The 22,590-nt window shown below is 40.6% G+C and overlaps 1 protein-coding gene and 1 long non-coding RNA gene across 2 annotated transcripts in view; one reads left to right on the forward strand and one right to left on the reverse strand.

The window, feature by feature from the left end:
- Positions 1–22,590, reverse strand: part of LOC135208363 (nucleolar complex protein 3 homolog) — an 85,700-nt gene that overhangs the window by 36,322 nt on the left and 26,788 nt on the right. The window contains exons 5-7 of the mRNA XM_064240464.1: positions 8,674–9,441; positions 8,324–8,403; positions 4,096–4,323 (exon numbers count right to left, since the gene is read on the reverse strand). Of these exons, the coding sequence (XP_064096534.1) occupies positions 4,096–4,323; positions 8,324–8,403; positions 8,674–9,441 (1,076 nt within the window). The remainder of the gene's footprint in view (positions 1–4,095; positions 4,324–8,323; positions 8,404–8,673; positions 9,442–22,590) is intronic.
- On the forward strand, positions 16,763–17,176 carry LOC135208808 (uncharacterized). The gene is made up of 3 exons (XR_010313224.1): positions 16,763–16,824; positions 16,951–17,046; positions 17,155–17,176. It is a non-coding gene; the product is annotated as an uncharacterized LOC135208808 (long non-coding RNA).

The raw sequence follows: 22,590 nt of genomic DNA on the forward strand, positions 1-22,590 counted from the left end.
GCCAAAGAGAGAAAAACACTAATGGAGAAATAAACAAAAATCAAAATCCAGCTGACCGCTCACAATTGAACTTCAGTTAAGAGCCGGCAGAAAACTATTGACGACTCTAAGCTGTGTTGCTCCTTCCTTACCCTACAAGTGGGCAGGGGCAATCACCCTACACAAACTAGCGCTACCAAAAAGGTCAAAATTTAAGCTACCGGTGAGTAAAACTTTAGGCGATATAATTTACTTGGTAAGTTACATATATAAAAATCTACATTCAAAAGTTTGTATAATGAAAAAAGAAAGTCTTAAAATGTTGACTTTCTAAGGGCCCTTAATAAATGATAATGATAATGATAATGATAATGATAATAATAATAATAATAATAATAATAATAATAATAATAATAATAGTAATAATAATAATAAAGTGGCACCATGGCAGAGTGGGTTAGGTTGTCAATTGACTGGTTTAGCAACATTGGGGCTGGTCAGTCGTTGGATGGGTGACCACTCTTATCAGTGTCGACTCCTTGGGAAAGAATCTTTACCACAATTTCCTCAGTCTACTCGACTGTAAATGAGTACCTATTCCGGATCGGGTAGGGTCCAGCTATGGGTTAAATAGCAAAACTCAGCAATGATGGAAAAAAATGAGAGTAAACGATGACGACGTAAATGGAACCTATGGCAACAGAGGAGCTTTGTCCAGCAGCCAGGTATTCGGCCCAATTGAAGGGGAAGACGGTCAGGTACTTGGAGGTCGTCATCCAGCAACTGACCACCACAACGACAGTAATCAACAACCAGATACTGGAGCTACAGAAGCAAACCAGAGGAAGAAATGGACAAGAGAAGACAATAAGGAAATATGGAGATGCTACATCAGAAGTAACCCGACGGAGAGAGGATATAGAAGAAGGTTGATCAACATCTGGAATGAGAGGAATAACACCCCCCAAACAGAGCAGAGGCTGGCAGACCAAGTAAGGAACATAAAGAAAACGAACTGTCTAGCACCAACAGAAAGAGAAGAACTGGAAAGGGGAATGACACACGGCAACAAATTACAAGACGAACTGAGAGACGATGCCACAGAAGACGACAGGGATGATGAGGTATCAAACAATGACACAAGAAGAAACACCAACGAAGTAACAGAGAGGACAGAATGGGTAGAAAAGATCAGACAACAGATGGAGCCAGATACAGAGAACAAAGATCCCCTTCATGAAAGCCTACAACACCAAGAAATTAAGGGAGAAAACAAGTGAGGTCAATGAAATAATGGGAATAATACACACCACCAGTATCACAGAAACAAATAACTTGGAATATGCAGGAGCAAGATTAGTAGCAGAACTGATGGGGATTTGAACACCAACACCACAAGGAAGGAACTGAACGAGAAATACAAAGTACAGGAGAGGGGACTAAACAACACAATAGAAGATGTAAAACAGAGGCTTAAGGCCAAAGCACATAAGATCCAACGGTACCTGAACAGGAATAAGGGATACCAACAGAACAAACTATTCGGAACCAACCAGAAAAGACTACACAGCCAACTAAGAGGGGAAGACAACCACCAAGAAATTCCTGAAGCCGAACCAAGTAAGAGACTCTGGGAAGACATATGGAGCCATCGGGTATCACACAACAAGCATGCAACATGGCTCCAGGAAGTTAAGGAAGAAGAAACAGGGAGAATAAAACAAAGATTCACTGAGATCACGACAGACACAGTCAGACACCAACTAAAGAAAATACCAAACTGGAAAGCCCCAGGTCCCGATGAAGTCCATGGATACTGGCTCAAAACATCAAGGCTCTACACCCACAAATAGCAGAACAACTCCAGCATTGTATCACAAATCACCATGGGCCCAAATGGATGACCACAGGAAGAACATCCTTAGTAAGGGAAACATAGCCAGTAACTACAGGCCTATCACCTGCCTACCAATAATGTGGAAGTTACTAACAGGTATCATCAGTGAAAGGCTATACAACTACCTAGAGGAGACAAACACCATCCCCCACCAACAGAAAGGCTGCACAAGGGAGTGTAGGGGCACAAAAGACCAGCTCCTGATAGACAAAATGGCAATGAAGAACAGTAGAAGGAAAACCAACCTAAGCATGGCATGGATAGACTATAAGAAAGCCTTCGACATGATACCACACACATGGCTAATAGAATGCCTGAAAATATATGGGGCAGAGGAAAACACCATCAGCTTCCTCAAAAATACAATGCGCAACTGGAATACAATACTTACAAGCTCTGGAATAAGACAAGCAGAGGTTAATATCAGGAGAAGGATCTTCCAGAGCGACTCACTGTCCCCACTACTCTTCGTAGTAGCCATGATTCCCATGACAAAAGTACTGCAGAAGATGCTGGGTATCAACTCAAGAAAAGAGGCAACAGAATTAACCATCTGATGTTCATGGACGACATCAATCTGCATGGTAAGAGCATCAAGGAAATAGATACCCTAATCCAGACTGTAAGGATTGTATCTGGGGACATCAGGATGGAGTTTGATAGAAAAATGTGCCTTAGTCAACATACAAAAGGGCAAAGTAACAAGGACTGAAGGGATAAAGCTACCAGATGGGAACATCAAACACATTGATGAGACGGGATACAAATACCTGGGAATAATGGAAGGAGGGGATATAAAACATCAAGAGATGAAGGACACAATCAGGAAAGAATATATGCAAAGACTCAAGGCGATACTCAAGTCAAAACTCAACACCGGAAATATGATAAAAGCCACAAACACATGGGCAGTGCCAGTAATTAGATACAGTGCAGGAATAGTCAAATGGACGAAGGTAGAACTTCGCAGCATAGACCAGAAAATGAGGAAACATATGACAATACACAAAGCACTACACCCAAGAGCAAATACGGACAGACTATACATAACACGAAAGGAAGGAGGGAGGGGACTACTAAGCATAGAGGACTGCGTCAACATCGAGAACAGAGCACTGGGGCATTATATGAAGACCAGTGAAGATGAGTGGCTCAAGAGTGCATGGGAAGAAGGACTGATAAAAGTAGACAAAGACCTAGAAATATACAGAGACAGGAGAAAGACCAGCAGAACAGAGGAATGGCATAACAAACCAATGCACGGACAACACATGAGACAGACTAAAGAACTAGCCAGCAATGACACATAGCAATGGCTACTGAGGGGAGAGCTCAAGAAGGAAACTGAAGGAATGATAATAGCGGCACAAGATCAGGCCTTGAACCAGATATGTCCAAAGAACGATAGATGGAAATAACATCTCTCCCATATGTAGGAAGTGCAATACGAAAAATGAAACCATAAACCACATAGCAAGTGAATGTCCGGCACTTGCACAGAACCAGTACAAAAAGAGACATGGTTCAGTAGCAAAAGCCCTCCACTGGAGCCTGTGCAAGAAACCCCAGCTACCTTGCAGTAAAAATTGGTACGAACACCAACCTGAAGGAGTGATAGAAAACGATCAGGCAAAGATCCTCTGGGACTATGGTACCAGAACAGATAGGGTGATACGTGCAAATAGACCAGACATGACGTTGATTGACAAAATCAAGAAGAAAGTATCACTCATTGATGTCGCAATAGCATGGGACACCAGAGTTGAAGAGAAAGAAAGGGAAAAAATGGATAAGTATCAAGACCTGAAAATAGAAATACGAAGGATATGGGATATGCCAGTGGAAATTGTACCCATAATCATAGGAGCACTAGGCACGATCCCAAGATCCCTGAAAAGGAACCTGGAAAAACTAGAGGCTGAAGTAGCTCCAGGACTCATGCAGAAGAGCGTGATCCTAGAAACGGCGCACATAGTAAGAAAAGTGATGGACTCCTAAGGAGGCAGGATGCAACCCGGAACCCCACACTATAAATACCACCCAGTCGAATTAGATGACTGTGATAGAGAGAAAAAAAGAAAAAAATAATAATTAATATTTAATAATAATAATAAAGAAATAAATGACATTGGAAGACTACTAAAGTATGTATGGCATAGGATGATTTATGCAAATACAAAGTAATTCTTAATTATCATGAAATTTAGGCCACCCCTTACCCTGTCTTGTGGTATCTCCAAGAAGTTCACAGCAAGACAACCTATGGCCACTTTTTTCCTTTCAAGTTTCAGTTGTCTCTCGGCCATCAGTTCCACCACTGACTTTTCTACAGGTCCTTTTTTGGCTTCAGAGTCATCAATATTTTCCTCTTCAGGAGCGATCTCCACTTTCACTTCTTCTTCGATTGCTTCCTTCTTACCTTTCTTCTTAATCAGTTTGCCTTTCATCTAAAAAAAAAATTACAAAATGTTGAACATTCAGTAACTAAAAGCCTTTTGCTTTTACCTATGATTTCATATCCAGTTAAAAGTAAAAAATAAAGTACAGAATTGATGTCTTTCACAGTAAACTAAATACTTATAACCCAACTTTATGGTCAATGAACTGCCTCAATACTTTGTTCCTACAAAAAAAAAAAAAAAAAAAAAAAAAAAAAAAAAAAAAAAAAAAAAAAAAAAAAAAAAAAAAAAAAAAAGTTTCACATATACTTACCAAACAATTACATTAGCTGTACGCTTTCTTACCTGGCAGTTGAAAATTCAAATTTCCTGGTGGCAGTGGCGGCACTGCCATTTTTTGTGTAGGTGATACAGGTCCCACCCACTTTCGGGAATACCTGGTACTGCTGAGCTAACTATCTTCAATTCATTGGGGAGGAGGGTGGGCTCTGATTTTTGGTAAGTATATGTGAAACCTTATTTTATCATTAAATATAATTTTCACATAAGTGACTTACCAAACAATTATATTAGCTGAATCCACATTACCTGGAAGGTGGGTATGTGGAGAGCTTTATGAACAAAAAACGATAATCATGTGCTCACATTATATACTATAATGTTTACAGTACCTTTACCTTGTGAGAGAGCAGCTACAGGTAGATACTGCCTCTGGTCAGTGCTCTCATCACATGTAGGAGACGTGGCAGTAATGGCCAGGGTCGTCCCTACTAATGGTGGGATTTTGCAACCATGGAAGCACACTGATGATTGACAAAACATCAATAATTTGCCCTTGCTCTGGGAAAAAAGACCAGATAAGACCACACAACACCATCACCTACACTAAAAACCATATGATACCCTTAACCAGATATAAGAGCTGGTGGGTACTTCATGTACATGTACCCCAGGCTTCCCACAAACTCAACAACCTCAAATCCAAGGCGAGGAGATAGTAGAGGGAAAAAACCGGGTCCCCCTATGCTTCCTCTCCCAACACCATTCCCGCTACTGACAACGGTCCCACGATGCAAACACCGATTTCGCAAATAGTGCGATGCAAACACTGATTTCGACCTCCAGAATGTTGTTTGCATAATGGAGGATAGAGACATTTTGTCTGAAAGCGAAAGATGTTGCTACTGCACGAATCTCGTGCGTCTTCACTTTCAGCACCCTAAGAGCATGTTCCTGAGTTTGGGCATGCGCTTCTCGGATCAAACTCCTCAGGAAAAAGGACATTGCATTATTTGAAAGAGGCCGAGATGGGTCTTTCACCGAGCACCAGAGTCGGTTCAACTCTCCTCTCACAGTTTCTGTCCTAGTCAGGTAGTGTCTGATGGCTCTGAACGGACACAATGTGCGTTCCTCGTCTTCCTACCCGACTAAGTCCGTTGAAGTTCTTTATCTTGAAAGAACTGGGACAAGGATTCGAAGGATCCTCGTTCTTAGCAAGGAAGTCTGTTACATATGAACAAACTGCATTGCCTTGGGCAAAACCCACTTCCTTACTCATCGCCTGCAACTCGCTTACTCTTCCCGCTGTGGCTAAGGTGACTAGGAATAGCGTCTTCCTAAGTACATCTCTCAAGGTTGCCGAATTCAACGGTTCGAATTGGGGACCGGTGAGCCACCTTAAAACTACATCCAAATTCCATTCCACTTCTTCGGGCTTGAAAATTTTGGAGGAACTAAAGGATCTGATCAGGTCACTGATGTCCGGATTTGACGAGATGTCGAGGCCTCTAGGCTTAAATACTGATGTAAGCATGGCCCTATATCCTTTAATAGTCGAACCCTATACAGTGGACCCCCCGTATTCGCGTTCTCCGGATTCGCGGACTCACACATTCGCGGATTTCTCTCGGGAACGTTTCCCTGCATTATTCGCGGAAAATTCGCGCATTCGCGGTATTTTTCTATGAGAAATATCCACAAATTCCTGGTTTTTGTGATCAATTTCATCATAAATGCACTTTTGTGATAAAACTATTAAAAAGCCAAGTATGAACATTTTTATGGTTTTTCTTAAGTTTTAACTAACGAAATAGGCTGTTTTTAGCACTTTTATAGGGGTTACAAACATTCGCGGATTCTAACTATTCACGGGGGGGTCTGGAACGCATTCCCCGCGAATACGGGGGGAACACTGTATCCTTTAATAGTCGAAGTGGCCAACTTCTTGGAGTCCCTCAGAAATACCAAAAATTCCGCAATTTCTGTTATAGATGTTTCAAAAGAAGAGATACTATGTCGTTTGCACCATGACCTAAAGACTCTCCACTTGGACTGGTAGAGCTTGGCAGAAGAGCTTCTTCTGCAGCTAGCAATAGCTTCTGACACCCTTCACGAAAAACCTTTTGCTCTGACAAGGTTCCTGGCAGTCTGAATCCTGTCAGGGCCAGAGCGGACAACCCTTGGTGCTATCGGTTGAAATGGGGTTGTTTGAGAAGTGATGGATTTTGTGGAAGTAGTCTGGGAAAATCCACTAGCAGACTGAGGAGGTCTTGGAACCACTCTTTCCTGGACCAGAATGGAGCTACTAGGGTCATTTTCACATTCTGGTGCAATTGAAGCTTGTTTAATACCTCTCTTATCATCCCGAAGGGAGGAAAAGCATAAACGTTCAGTCCTGTCCAATCCAGCAGCATTGCATCTGTTCTCCACTCTAGTAGTTCTGGAATCGGAGAACAGGTCTATTGATGGTCTTCCCCAGAGCTTCCAAAGGTTCTGACACACTCTCGTTCAGAGTCCGTTCTGTTGGCAAAACCTGATTCACACGACTCAGTTTGTTTGCAATAACGTTAATTTTTCCTTGGACAAATCTTGGAAAAAGGGTGATCCTCTTCTCGTTCGTCCAGGTGAGGAGATCTTCAGCTATCTTGTTGAGAGAGAACAAAGTGGGTCCCTCCATGCTTCCGTACGCATGACAACGCTGTGGTGTTGTCCGAGTAGATTGCTATGCTCCTTCTGGTGACTAAAGGGTCGAATACTTGTAGTCCTAAGAGGATGGCCTTCAATTCTTTCACATTGATGTGCAAGGTCTTTTTCTTGTTCTGTCCACAGACCTGAAACTTCTTATTTGTCGTCCTAGAAGGGTCTTCCCCATCCGCTGTTTCCCGAGGCATCTGAGAAGAACTGTAGGTCTGGGTTCGACACGACTAGGGAAAATCCTTCTTGTAATCTTTCCCTCGAATGCCACCAACAAAGATCCACCTTTATCTCTTCCGTCAGAGGGAAGACTAGCGAATCCGGTTGTGTCTTCTGAGACCAATTTGCTTTCAGGAAGAACTGCAGCGGCCTCATGTGTAGGCGTCCTAACCTAACAAAACTCTCCACTGAAGCCAGAGTCCCGAGGAGGCTGATCCATTCGGGAGCTGAGCAGGATGGGCGAACAAGAAATTGCTGGACTATCGACAGGCAGGACTCTATTCTCTTTGGGGAGAGAAAAGCTCGAAAAGCTAGAGTCTACTATCATCCCTAAATAGAGAATCCTCTGAGTTGGAATCAACTGGGACTTCTCCATGTTTATTAGAATACCCAATTGCTGTGTCAAAGTAAGTGTCTTCTCGAAGTCCTTCACACACTGACGACTGGATCTGGCTCTCAGGAGCCAGTTATCGAAGTAAAAACCTGTGTTGATCCACAACAAATGCAGCCACTTTCCTAGGGGAGCGAAAATCTGAGTAAATACTTGAGGGGCAGTTGACAGTCCAAAGCAGAGGGCTCTGAACTGGAAGACTCTCTTCTTAAAGACGAATCTCAGGAACTTACTGGAGCTCTGATGGATGGGGACATGGAAGTATGCATCCTTCATGTCGAGAGACACCATCCAGTTGCCCGGTTGGATGGCTGACATTACCGATCAACTGGTTTCCATCCAGAATTTCGTCTCCCGGAAGAAGAGGTTCAGAGCACTTATGTCCAAAACAGGTCTCCATCCCCCTGATGCCTTGGGGACTACGAAGAGCCTGTTGTAAAATCCTGGGGAATTCTTGTTTGTTACCTCCTCTATGGCTTCTTTGCTGATGAGTTCTTCTACTTCTTTGGCTAAAGCCAAAGCTCTTGTTGATCTTGTCGAGTATGCTGTCAAACAGACAGGTGTATTGGACAGTGGTGGATCCTGTGTAAATGGGATCATATATCCCTCTCGAAGCACCTTTATTACCCACTGTTCCGCTCCTCTTCGACTCCATTCCTCCCAGTAGTCGTGGAGTCTCACCCCCCCACGGGTGTGTGAAGGATCTTTTGTTCATTTCTCTTTCGTTTATTTCTCTGTCTTAAAGGGAGGTTTCTTGGTAGACTTGGAGGTAGTTCGTAGGTTAGTCCTTGGTCTCTGCTGCCACTTCGACTTACCTCCTCGAAAGGGGTGCTTTTGTAGAGGGGAAGCTTTAGCTCCCGTCGCTGGAGGTTCCTTAGGCCTTCTCGCCGACTGAGAAAGATCATTGGTGGACTTTTTCCCGAGGTCCGACAGTACATGTCGGATAGTTTCTTCTGGGAACAGGTGAGACTTACTCAAGGGGTATAAGAAAAAAGCCGATTTTTGGTTTGTGGTTACTCCTCGAGATGTGAAGGAGCACCGCTGTTCTCTCTTCTTGAGTACTCCCATAATGATTAGAGCGGCCAATTTCCCTGAACCATCTCTTACTGTCCTGTCCGCACAGGACAAAACATTGAGCCAGTCCGCAGAAAAATCTTCATCCAGAGACTGGCAATCTTCAATTTTTCTGGCTAACACTGCAATTGTCCAATCCAGAAAACTGAAGACTCTGATCACTTTATACAAGTTCTTCACCAGGTGATCCAACTCAGGTGAAGAGAACAACACTTTCGCAGCCGAGAATGCTGCTCTTCTGTGTGAGTCCACAAGGCCGGAGAAGTCTCCTTGGGAGGAGGCAGATACTCCCAAGGAAGGAACTTCTCCTGTCATATAAAACCTATAGGTTTTATTCTGCAGCTTCGGTGGAGGGTAGGCGAACGAAGCCTTGCCTGAAACCCTCTTCTTAGCCAGCCACACTTCTACTTCCTTCAGTGCTTTCTTCGAGGACTGAGAAAGAACTGGTTTCAGTAAACCCAAAGGCGCTGATCTATCCTTCACAAACATCAATGGAGGGGAAGGCAAAGCTGGCTCAAAAAAATCAGGATATGTCTGTAAAAGAAACCTTAACAGACTAGAATAAGCTGAAGAGGGTTTCGAATCCTGGTCTTGAGTTTCCTCTTCCGACAGGACAGACAATACCCAGTCTTCTTCCGTCTGGTTTGTTGTCTTCTTCAAAAAGACCATCAATTCTTGAAGTTGATGTTTAAAGGAGCCCAAAGCGGAATCCTCTAACAAAGGTTTGGTCTTCGAATCATCCTTGGTCAAAGTCGATGTCGAGGTTGTCGTATGGCTCTTCTTTGAAAACGCTCAACTGGGAGTTGAAACAACATGAGACGTATGAGGTGAACGAGTCGAAACCACACGAGACGTATGAGGCGAACGAGTCGAAACTTCTATCAACACGCAACGAGGCGAGTCGGCATCACAAGCGCACGAGCGCTGTACCGCACGTGGGTGTCTAACTTCGTCCCAAGTTATGCTATCCGAAGAAGACTGACGATCTTCCCGGAAAATCTGGTCCGGAGCAAAACTGCAGGAAGGTTGTGGACTCCAGTGCTCCTTGGATTTCTTAATAGACAACGACATCCCTCTCGCACACTGGGCATGTCTCTTCAAATCACTCCACACTTTTTGCCTCGACACAGGCGACTGCACTTCCGAGTCAGACGACAACTGCACGTCACTGATATCTACGCCTTTCCAGCGGCCTTTCTTAGGCACTTGTGAGTCGACTATGTCGACCGAGTTGGCGACTGACCATGGACAAACCCCCCAGTCTCCCTTCGAACTCCGGTATGTCTTCTCCCGGGAGCTGGGAAGCGGGACAGTGACCTTCGTCTAGGAGAAATGGGGGGACGGACAGCCGCCTCCTCGGACATGACACTGACACTTGGCCCAACACTGGCCTTTTCACTTGACTTTTATACAAAAGCATGAAATGACATCCCTAAATCCATAACGGATTTCGCCAAGAACTCAAATTTCTTGTCCATTTTGGACTCTTAACATGGAAATGGTGTTGGGATCGGAAACATGGGATACCTGGACTGGAGTACTAATTGGTACTGAAGTTGGAGGACTATCAATAGGTGAAATATTAGATAAAAGTTGAGAAGAGTGACGGTTTGTTCGCCTCTAAAGGCACAGGAGTTGTCTCTACTCAAGCTTTACTACCTGCTCAAAGAGCTGCTTTCCTTTTCCTATCTTTGTCCATTTTATCCAAATGAGCTTGAAAAGTCTTCCAACCTTGTTCATCTAAACTATGGCAATCATCAAAAGTTAATTCCTTGCTACAGCACTGACCCCTATATTTAACACATTTGGAGTGCGGATCGTAACATAGTTTAGCTAATCTAGTTTTGCAGCCACTGCTGCAAAACCTTACTGACGATGAACTAGCATCAGACATCTTTGCAATAACTTGCTAATAACGAGGCAGCTAACTGATAAAGCAAAAAACTAACCAAGAAATTGTACATCACCAAATAGATATACGTAATCCAAAATGGCGACGAAAGTCGATTGCAACAACAAACTACCGGTGTTACCCCGTGGCAGGCAGAAAACGAATTGAAGATAGTTAGCTCAGCAGTACCGGGTATTCCTGAAAGTAGGCGGGACTTGTATCACCTACACAGACGATGGCAGCGCCGCCACAGCCATCAGGAAATTTGAATTTTCGACTGCCAGGTAAGAAAGCGTACAGCTAATGTAATTGTTTGGTAAGTCACTTATGTGAAAAAAAAAAAAGTTGACAAGACTGAGGCCAAAGGTAGCTGTATACAAGTAGTACATACATACAGCTTCCCTATACCTGCCCAAGTTCAATTTTCACATTTATTGCTTTTAGTACAGAGCTTATCCACACCGCTGAGTTGACATTTATTACTTTCACATTGCTGGCTCAATGCATTTGTTTTAATAAAAATATTAAAGCTTACTTAACAAAATGGGACTCCTTACAAGTTCCATGATTAAGGAAACAAAAAATGTTAAAAATTCTTGCTTTTTATATAATTTTCTTTTTTTACTTTTAAATAATTGGTTGAAAATAAGACTTTTAAATTTAAAAATTTACCTATAAGTACGTACTATTTTGCTTTTTGGGGCTGGGTTTATTTGGGATATATTTCATGAATATATCTCAATTTATAATTCAATGTACTTTCTTTTTGGAATTGAGAAAATCACAATCCGACAGTGGGTTTTAATTGCCTACCATCATATTCAATATTCCACAAAGCTTTCCATTTATTCAAGATCTTGTGTTCTGAGATCTTAAAAAAACCACTTACAGGAATAAGGTATAATGAATCTAGTTACAGCAATTGCAGCTTTGGCTAGTTAATTAATTAGGATTATCATTCCCCTACACCACCAGAGATCCATATACTTCAATATTTACATCAGTTTCATTATGAATTGAGGAATAAAAAACTACCCTTTAACCAGAGGCTTTTTGGACAATATGTTTGAAGGTATTCTAAAGCACTTCAAAAATGAAGTTTATAACAATCTACTATATGTTGACCATATTGCAAATGATTCTGCTGTGAACACACACACACAGATATATATATATATATATATATATATATATATATATATATATATATATATATATATATATATATATATATATATACACATATACATATACATATACATATATATATATATATATATATATATATACATATATACTATATATATATATATATAAAGTGGGCGCTGAAAGTCTTTGCACCCCTGAAGGCTGCACAAAGACTTTCAGCGTCTTAAAGAATCCTCCATATCAGTCACGGAAAATGCCTGAGAGAAAAAATGACTAATTGGCACCTTTTATTGTTTCCACTGTGTCCTTGATTAAGGAAACAATAACTGATCAGTAGCTCATTAGCCGTGGTGTAAGTCGGTTTTTTTTGCTGGCACTCCTGTCAGGATTTGTTCGTCTCGTGGTGTTGCCCTTAGTGTTGCCAATCCCTGTGCCTTTATGCGTAATGGTGGGTTCCTTATACTTCTAGGGATGATCGTGTAAGGGTCATTCAGTGTTTTGAATTAGGGTTAAATACCGCTGAAATTGTGCGGCAGACGGATTTGAAGCGTCGAACAGTTCAGAACATTGTTGCGCGGTACAAGGCGTCAGGGAAGAAAGAGGTACCTCTTCCCGCCAAGAAGTCCTGGGAGGCCCCCGTTGCTGTCTGAACGATCTATTTCGCTACTGAGAAGGGAAGCAGAGCTTAATCCTTCACACAGCGCTCGTCAATTCAGGGAAGAAAACCCTGAAATTTTAGGAAAGTGTAAAGTACGTACTTTACAGACGTACTTGTCATGCAAGTTGGGATTCAAGAGTGTTGTGGCTCCTAAGAAGAGCAAGCTAACTGACGCCCATATTAAGAAACGAAAGTTTTTTTTCATAGATTTGGTAAATGGGACGTTAATAACTGGAAAAAAGTGTTGTTCACTGATGAATCCACATTCCATTGCTCGGCAAGCACCTCAACGAAAGTTTGGCGAAGTCCCGCCTTAACAAGTGCAGTGACAAACTTATTCGTCCTCGTGAAAAGTTTCCCAAAACTTTGATGGTATGGGGTTCTATGGGTTATGAGGGAGTTGGGGAATTGTGTATATTTGAAAATAATGAACGAGTGAACCAGCACATTTATTACGTTGTGCTAATAAATGAATATTGAGAGGGGAGCTTTGAGAAGACAGGTGCTTCAATTCTTCAGCAAGACGGCGCACGGTGCCACACAACGCCATTGATTAGGAACTGGTTGCAGGATTGTGGTGTGGAGCTTTTAAGTGACTGGCCCCCTAATTCCCCTGATTTTAGTCCCATAGAAAATCTGTGGTTCGATCATTAAAAAAACGTTTGCAGAAGGTGACTGCTCCCAATATCGAGAAACTCAAAGCCGCCATCATCGCTGCTTTGGAACAGTATCGAACCAGAGATCTGTCAGCACCTCATTGAAAAGTGTTCCCCGACGGCTTGAAGGCAGCTAAAGAGAACAAAATTTGGTGACTACCAAATACTAGAAAGTCTAAGGTAAACTGACACACCATTTCAATATCTTTACTAAATTTTTGCATTCCTTTACAGGTCGAAGAAGGTGCGCGTGTGTATGCGTTTGCCTAAATTGCACTGGGGTGTAAAGACTTTCGGCGCCTACTTTATATATATATATATATATATATATATATATATATATATATATATATATATATATATATATATATATATACAGGCGGTCCCCGGCTTACGACGGTTCCGGCTTACGACGTTCCGAGGTTACGACGCTTTTTCTTAAATATTCAATGGAAATTCCGTCCTGGGTTACGACGCTTGTTCCGAGGTTACGACGCTGACGCTTCCGACGCTCCGAGTTAACGACGCTTTTAAAAACGCATGCTATGATAAAAATCCTTTATAGTTTAGCACAGTACATAATAAAAATATGTTTTTGGTTACATTACAACAAAAATTTTTGAGGTTATGATGATTTTTGACACTTTTTTTTTTTCGTATTTTTGAATTTTTTTTACTGACGCCGCATATGCGGAACTAGTTTGCGGGCGAATGAATACACTAGCTTGGGATGCGCAGTTTAAAACAGTCCAAAAGCGCAAATATAATGAAAAATCATTGCTTGTTTCCAGTACATAATTAAAAAAACTAAGTTTCTGGTTAGATTACAACACAAATGCCAAGGTTACGACGTTTGTTATGCTTTTTAACGATACCTCATATGCAGAACTAGTTTTGAGCGGAGGTGCATAAATTAATTAACGCTATTAAACTGTATGGTAAATTGACCGAACAACGACCTCGGACGGTCGAGGACGCCAAGCGTAACAATACGAAAGGACGCCACTTCAATCGCGTGCCTGCCTGCATTCCACTAGGTTGTGTGCTGAGACGTTGCTGAAATTCCTTGCCATTTTCGCTAATTTACAATGGCTCCTAAACGCCAAAGTACTTCCTCCGATGATAGTTCATCCAAGAAGAGGAAGGTCATCACGATGGAGGTCAAATATGACGTGATAAAAGCGTTCGGAGAAGGGAGAAACTAACACCGAAATAGGCCGTTCTTTAGGCTTGAGCAGGACCACGGTGGTAACCATTGTGAAGGATAAGGAACGTATTCTGAAGCACGTTAAGGATGCTGCACCGATGAAGTCACGGTGATAAACGAGAAGCAACGTAGCCAGAGCATTGTTGAAATGGAGAAATTGCTCATGATCTGGCTGGAGGACCAGAACCAGCGACGTGTTCCGGTGAGCTTAAGTGTGATCCAGGAGAAGGCTAGAGCGCTGCATGAGGCAGTAGTGAAAAAGTTTTGGCGAAGGCAGTGCTGGTGGTGAATTTTCCGCGAGTAAGAGGTTGGTTTAACCGTTTTAAGGCTCGTGCAAATTTGCATAATGTGAAGCTGCAAGGTGAAGCTGCTAGTGCTGATAGCGAAGCAGCAGAAAGTTTTCCAGGTGGTTTGGCTGAGATAATTAAGGATGGTGGTTACACGGCTGACCAAGTCTTTAATGTGGATGACTGGATTATTTTGGAAAGAATGCCAAATCGAACGTACCTTTCCAAGGAGGAGAAGTCAGCACCCCGGCATCCATAAAGCTGGAAAGGAGCGACTGACTTTGCTGTTTGGGGCCAATGCAAGTGGTGATTTGAAACTGAAGCCCTTGCTGGTGTATTTGGCCGAGAAATCCCAGGGCTTTCAAGGGCATTTTCAAGAGTCAACTCCCTGTGATTTGGAAATCTAACAAGAAGGCGTGGGTTACCTTAATGGTCTTCGAAGATTGGTTCAATGACCATTTCGTGCCAGCAGTGGAGCGGTATTTGACTTCGAAGGGTCTGCCTTTTAAGGCCCTCTTAGTCCTGGACAATGCCCCTGGTCACCCTTCAAATAAATTTGAGCGACATGCATCCTAATGTGAAGGTGGTGTACCTCCCACCCAATACCACTCGCTGATACAGCCAATGGACCAGGGATAATAGCAAATTTCAAGGCTTACTACCTTAGAATGGACCATACTTGTTGCTTTGAGGCCATAGAAGCTAACAAGGAGTTGACACTGAAGCAATTCTGGAAGGGCTACAACATTGCAGATGCAGTGAAGAACATTGCAGTGCTTGGGACGAGGTGAAGACGACCACTTTAAATGGGGCCTGGAGGAAACTGTGTCCACAGTTTGTGCACAGTTTTGAAGGCTTTGACCAGGCAGAAGACGTCGAGACTGTGACGAGGAAGATCGTAGGGCTAAGCAAGAGGCTGCAACTAGATCTTGAACCTGATGATGTAACAGAGCTGCTGGCTTCCCATGGAGAGGAATTGTCTGCAGAGGACTTACTAGAACTTGAACAACAAATGATTGAGGAAGAGGAGGGCGGCACCAGAGCCAAAACCCAGGTCATTAACTGTGAAAGGCTTGTCAGAGGGTTTACTCATCTGGAGAGAGCCTTGGCTTCTTTTGAGGCAGAAGACCCTAACGTTTCTAGGTTTGACAAAATCAAGAGAGGAATCATGGATTTGGTGACTTTCTACAAGGAGACTCTGAAGGAGAAGCAGACGAAGAGAAGTGTGCAGTCCAGGCTTGACACTTTCACAAGTCTCCAGTACCACCACCTCCCACTCCTAGTCCTGGTAAGGAATTCTGAACTGTTTTACTAATTTATGTGTTTACATAGTGTACATATTAAAATGTGTTAATTTTTTAATGTAACAACTACTAAATGTAAGAGTAAATTGTAACTTCATTAATTTTCATCATTTGTAATTTTATTGCAGAAGTGGTGACAGTTCCAGATCCCCCTGTACTACCTGTGACAGTTCCAGATCTCCCTGTACTACCTGTGGACAGTTCCAGATCTCCCTGTACTACCTGTGACAGTTCCAGATCCCCCTCCCCCTGTACCTGGACCCTCTGTATCAGCCCGCCCACCTGCACGTGTACAATCAGGTAAGCATTTCATTTTTCTCATTTTCATGTTGGAAATTGTTTACACCCTACATACATTCGTACACTAACTTACATAGTGGTACAATGTGTTTGATGTTGCATAACCTTATTATTATTTTTTTTTTTTTCCATTCAGACCCCTTTGATAGTGACAGTGACCCAGATGACCCTGAGGTTTGCCTTTCCATGGTTTTGATGCCTCGCCCTATACATCAGGTAAGGAATCCTTAACAAATTTTGTATAAAATGTTTTTATAAATTGCTAATAGAAATTTTATTAAAAGTGTACATATGCTACAATTACATCCACCTTATAATATATTTTATACCCTATCATTCTTTCCATGTTTAGATGTTCCCTCATCAGTTGATACAAGTTATCACCTCCCCAGAGCCCAAATCAGTTGATACGAGTAGTATCACCTCTCCCATTCCTTCAGGTAAAGAATTCTTCATTTTTTATATTGAACATACGTATTACACACTACATATGTCAAACAGTAATAACATGTGCTTAGTACAGTTACAGTAGTAACTATCATTTTATATATTTTTTATCATTCCAGACTCCCAAGCACCTGCCCATCCCACTCCATAGCCCAGCCACCCACTCTCATGTACCATATGACCATCCCAGTAAGCAAGCCAACCACTAGAATTTGGTAAGGACAGTTTTTTTTATTAATGTTTTAATATTACATATGTAATAACCATGTTATGTATGTAACATACATACTATAATCATATGTACTATTACATTATCATTCCAGACTGGCATGCACCTGTGACTTAACATAAACCAGACCTCTACATAGCCTACATGTCTTCATTTTGCTGGAGGTAAGGAATTCTCAGTTGTGTTTAATGTTTGCATACGTACAATAAATTTTGTACACCTAAGTGGTTACATACTGTCCTTTAATATTAATTCTTCATTCCAGACTGCCCATCATCCTAGCCTGTTATCTGTGATAAAGCACACTGAAGTTAGGTTTGGAATGCATCCTTATCATGAATGCTCTACACCTCCACCTCCATCTCCCACAACCTAGGTAACAGCTTTGAGACTCACTAAAAGTTGGTAAGTTATGTAAGGAATTTCTAAATTAAGTTTTATACTACATGTTATATGTGATATTAAAACCACTGTATGGTGCATATTACTGTATGTAACTTACTATGCATAGAGTACTTACTAACATCATATTATTTTTTGTACATTCCAGAACCCCCTGAATGATGTAGGCTATGTCCACATAAGACTTTGTCCATCCAGGGTTACGATGAATGTAAAATATAAACTAAAGGTAAGGAATTAATTAACATACATTAACTCTTTTAGTAGTACACTCTTGATATATCTACAGTAATTAACATATTGCATTCACAACTTTCTGTAGTGTATATTTTGTACACTAATTTTGTTACTTTTTCCTTCCAGAAACCAACATTTTTCACACAACTCCAGGTTGTTACTACAAGTGTCATCAAGGGATAACTACAAGTAGAAGCACCATTTTTGGATGGAAAAAGGAAAAAACCCCTTCAGGAAAGTATACGTATCACATGTAACATGTAGTGTAACAAAGTATGAACAGTAAGGTTTTTACATACAGTAGTACATATTACATACGTACATAACTTTTTTTTACAGGAATTTCCAACCAAGTTTGATTATGTACATATGTAGTACATGTTATAAACCACTGTACGTATGGTTACTGTATGTTAACTTACTAAACATACTAACCATGACTTAACTTTGATACTTTTTTTTTGGTACATTCCAGAAAACCAGGACCCCTCCATGATGCAGGCTATGGGGCCACCATAAAACTTTGTCCAGGGTTACTACATAACATAGCACGACAACTGTAAACTATGTACTACTGTACTAAAGGTAAGGAATTATACATAGTATAGTAAACATACATTAAGTGACCAAGATCTCTCACATGGGATAAGTGATCAAGGTCCCTCATGGAATTACATACTGTACACTCCCTGCTGAACAGGGGGGTGTAGACCACTCATTTACAATATGCACAATATTAAAAACCACTGTGATGTGTCATATTTATCTGTATGTAACCTACTTTAATCTATGCATAGAGTACTTACTGACCAAAAATTACTCTTTTTGTACATTCCAGAACCCCCCTGAAAATGATGTAGGCTATGGGGCCACATAAGACTTTCAAAAAAAAAGACCATCCCAGGGTTACGATGAATGTAAAATATAAACTAAAGTGGAAGGATTAATTAACCATACATTAACTAAGTTTTTATTTTACATGTTATTTTATGAATGATATTAACCACTGTATGGTGCATATTACTGTATGTAAACTTACTATGCATAGAGTACTTACTGACATACTTATTATTTTTGTACATTTCCAGAACCCCCCCTGAATGATGTACGGCTACGGGGCCCACATAAGACTTTGTCCATCCAAGGGTTACATAGCAGGACACTTTAAACTAAAAAGTAAGGAATTAATTCACATACATTAACTTTTTACTCTTGATATAACTCAAAGTAAGGAATTATAAACTAAAAGTAAGGAATTAATTACATACATTAACTCTTTTACTCTTTGATATCTATAATTTACATATTGTATTCAGACTTTGTGTAGTATTTTGTACTAATTGTGTATACTTTTACCTTCCAGAGCTACCAGACTGGATTTTAGTGTACTCCAGGATCTAACAAAGTGTGCAATGCATGTGTATACGTATAGTGACAGTGTTTAGTGTATACCCTAAGGATTAATTAGTGTACATTGTGCTTTTTAGTGTCACAAGAGTTTAATAAAGAATTATACCTTCAAGAACCATCTTTGCCATTGGAATAACCACACTACACATCATGCAATCTACTTGCATGTCACACAGGTAAGGTCTCTAACTTTTTCTTAGGTTTAAGGCATATTTTCCAAGTGTCGTTCCGGCTTACGACGATTTTCGGCTTACGACGCGCCTCAAGAACGGACCCCCGTCGTAACCCGGGGACTGCCTGTATAATATATATATATACATATATATATATATATATATATATATATATATATATATATATATATATATATATATATATATATATATATATATATATATATATATTTATATATATATATATATATTACAGAGAAGGCCCTGTATTTGCAGGGAATGTGCACCAGACACAACTCCCTGAATGACTAGAATCTGCGAATACTTAGAACCTCCTTCTAAAAATGCTTATAACTGCCTATCTCGAAAGATCATATATCAAGTGTACAGGCAGTCCCCGGGTTACGACGGGTTCGGCTTACGACGTTCCGAGGTTAAGGCACTTTTCAATTATATTCATCAGAAATTATTTCCAGGGTTACGACGCATGTTCCAGGGTTACGATGCCTACAATGCTCATCTGGCAGAAGAAATATGACACCAAAAATGCAAAATAATCAATATATGAAGATTTTAAATATGAAAAATGCAATAAGAATGCAGTTTACATAGTTTTGAATGCACATAAAGCATTAAAAGTAAGGTTTTCTTAGGATTTTTGCTGATGTTCCGGCTTACAATGATTTTCGGGTTACAACGCGTCTCAAGAACAGAACCCCCGTCGTAACTCGGGGACTGCCTGTATACCTAAAGTATCATCCTACATCAAATATACCGTATATACTCGAGTAACGTGCGATCTCGCATATCATGCGACCCCAAAATTTTCACCAATAAACAGTGGTTTTGTCATGTATCTCATGTATCATGCGAGTTCCTTTTCCGAGGTCAGTTCATAAGGTTGGTGGTTTAGCGTGCTAATGGCCGAGTCGTTCAGATGTGTGCTGCTGCTAGTGAAGTTACGGTAATTTTCTTACTAATCTCGAGAATTGAATAGAAGATCTCAAGATTAAAAAAGAATCCCAAGATAATAAATATTGTAAAATAACACACCTTGGAGTCCTAAATCATCCTCTCTTCTCTCTCTCTCTCTCTCTCTCGTCTCTCTCTCTCTCTCTCTCTCTCTCTCTCTCAGAAATAAATACTGTAATTTGAGTCTTTCACCAACGGGTATCAGTAAATGTGTAGACATTGTGTGCGTGTTTACAAAAATGTGCAGTACACACACATTCCGATGTTTAGGTTTTGGAATTTTTCAATTTCGGAAATGTGAGGTCAGATGCATAATCAAACAACATCACTATCTGCAGCAAAAACATTTTTTTCCTTTATGTTTTTCATTATTGTTATTTATTAATTACAGTTTATTTAAATAAATATTAATATAATACTGTTACATGAATATGAGATAATTAAGATCACCTATATAAATAGTGGACAATGAATATCATATGTTCACTAATAGCTATTATTTTCAAAACAAACATTCCGTAAACGCAAAAAATATATGTACATAATCAAAATCTAATAATGTTTAGCAGTTCAACTTGTGAATTTCAACAATAAGTATGACTATATAATATATATCACCATATCGATCTTGCAGTTGAAGAGTCGTAAAATTTTGAGGATGGTCCGGGAAAAGGATTTGTACTTTGTGATTACGTATCGCTACAACACCATGTGGTATTTTCATACCACTATATTGATGACGCATCGCTACGACACACTGGTATTTTTCATACCACTATACAATAAAGTTAAAATGATCACGTTATATTATTGTTTTCACGAAGAAATAATTATATTAAGAAAATTATCGAGTAATTTTTGCCGTCAGCAGTCAGAAATCACGAACATGGTAACGTTCAAACCTAGTGTCATCCATGGCATATATCTATAAATAGAACAGAAGCAGAGGGCAGTCATTGGATAACAGATCTCCATGGCTACCAACCAGCCAATCAGGTGTTAGTTATACTACTCTGTGAATTTCTTAGAATGAACGTTTACACGTAACACACGGGAAGCTAACGATGATGTGTGTGCTTTGCATACAGTACGTAGTTTTTGTTTTTATTAGTGTATTTTACTGATTACATGAGGAATACTCTCTCTCTCTCTCTCTCTCTCTCTCTCTCTCTCTCTCTCTCTCTCTCAGGAAAGATACCGTCAATTCAATTTATCAGTATCTTTTCTTGATAGACAGAGTAAATATTTAGGACTCCAAAGCTTGCCATATGTCATTATTTTATTATCTTGGGATTTTTGGTTAATCTTGGATTTTCCATGGTCAACTCTTGGATTAGTAAGAAAAATGGCGATTATTTGAGTACCAGTTAGCAGTAGCTGCAGCGCACACCCAAATGAACCGGGTAAGAAGCCTAGCACGCCAAACAATAGTATTTTACAAAATGAGCGGCAGCTCTCTGGCTGGCTGTTTTGGTCCACCCGCGTGTTTTGATCGCATATCTGCCAATTTTATAACAACAACAGAGGGATAAAACCATTTCTCCCATTACAGATATCAAATATTATCTTTTCCGTTGCGCAGAATTCTAAATAAATTACGTAGGTTCACGATTGATAAAGTTTTTTCATGCAATAACAAGAAACGGAGTCAGATTTTCTATCAACAGGGCATCTCATTTTGGTGCTGCTGCGAATATTTCAACCAGTTCCACGTGCGTTTAAATCCATACTGACTGTACAGTCTGGAGGCAGTTCTCCCTTCTACACATATCTTGATTTCTTAATATCGTAGGTATAGAATAAATTGGTGAGCAAGGAAATATGAAATAAAGCATAACAGTAAGTTTGACGAGTGAGAAAATAAACAATCGTATACAGACAGACTCTCTCTCTCTCTCTCTCTCTCTCTCTCTCTCTCTCTCTCTCTCTGAGAAAATAATAGATAGGAAACAATGACTGAATATTGCTTGAATGCGATATGGCAAAGTTTTGGCCTGACTGAAGTGTGGAGTGACTTTGACACCGACTTACAAGTTATTCCTCACAGCCATGGATAGACATCAACTTCACAGCTGAGAAAGGGCAATCGTATACAAAATAAATAGGTATGGAAAAAGCGAAATCAGGGCCTATGTTGTCCCATAAAAAAAGCTCTCGCTCGGACAGCTGTAAGATTTAGGAGAGAGAGAGAGAGAGAGAGAGAGAGCAGGGCCGAATAGGAAGGAGATTAAAGTACCTGGGAATGAAAACCCCTTATAATCTTATAATTATAGCCTCGGGGTTTGTCTCTAGGACATTCAAAGGTCTGTCACACACGGGCAGTTGTTGTTGTAGAA

The sequence above is a fragment of the Macrobrachium nipponense genome, chromosome 35 (assembly GCF_015104395.2).
Source record: "Macrobrachium nipponense isolate FS-2020 chromosome 35, ASM1510439v2, whole genome shotgun sequence".
NCBI classification, from domain to species: Eukaryota; Metazoa; Arthropoda; class Malacostraca; order Decapoda; family Palaemonidae; genus Macrobrachium; species Macrobrachium nipponense.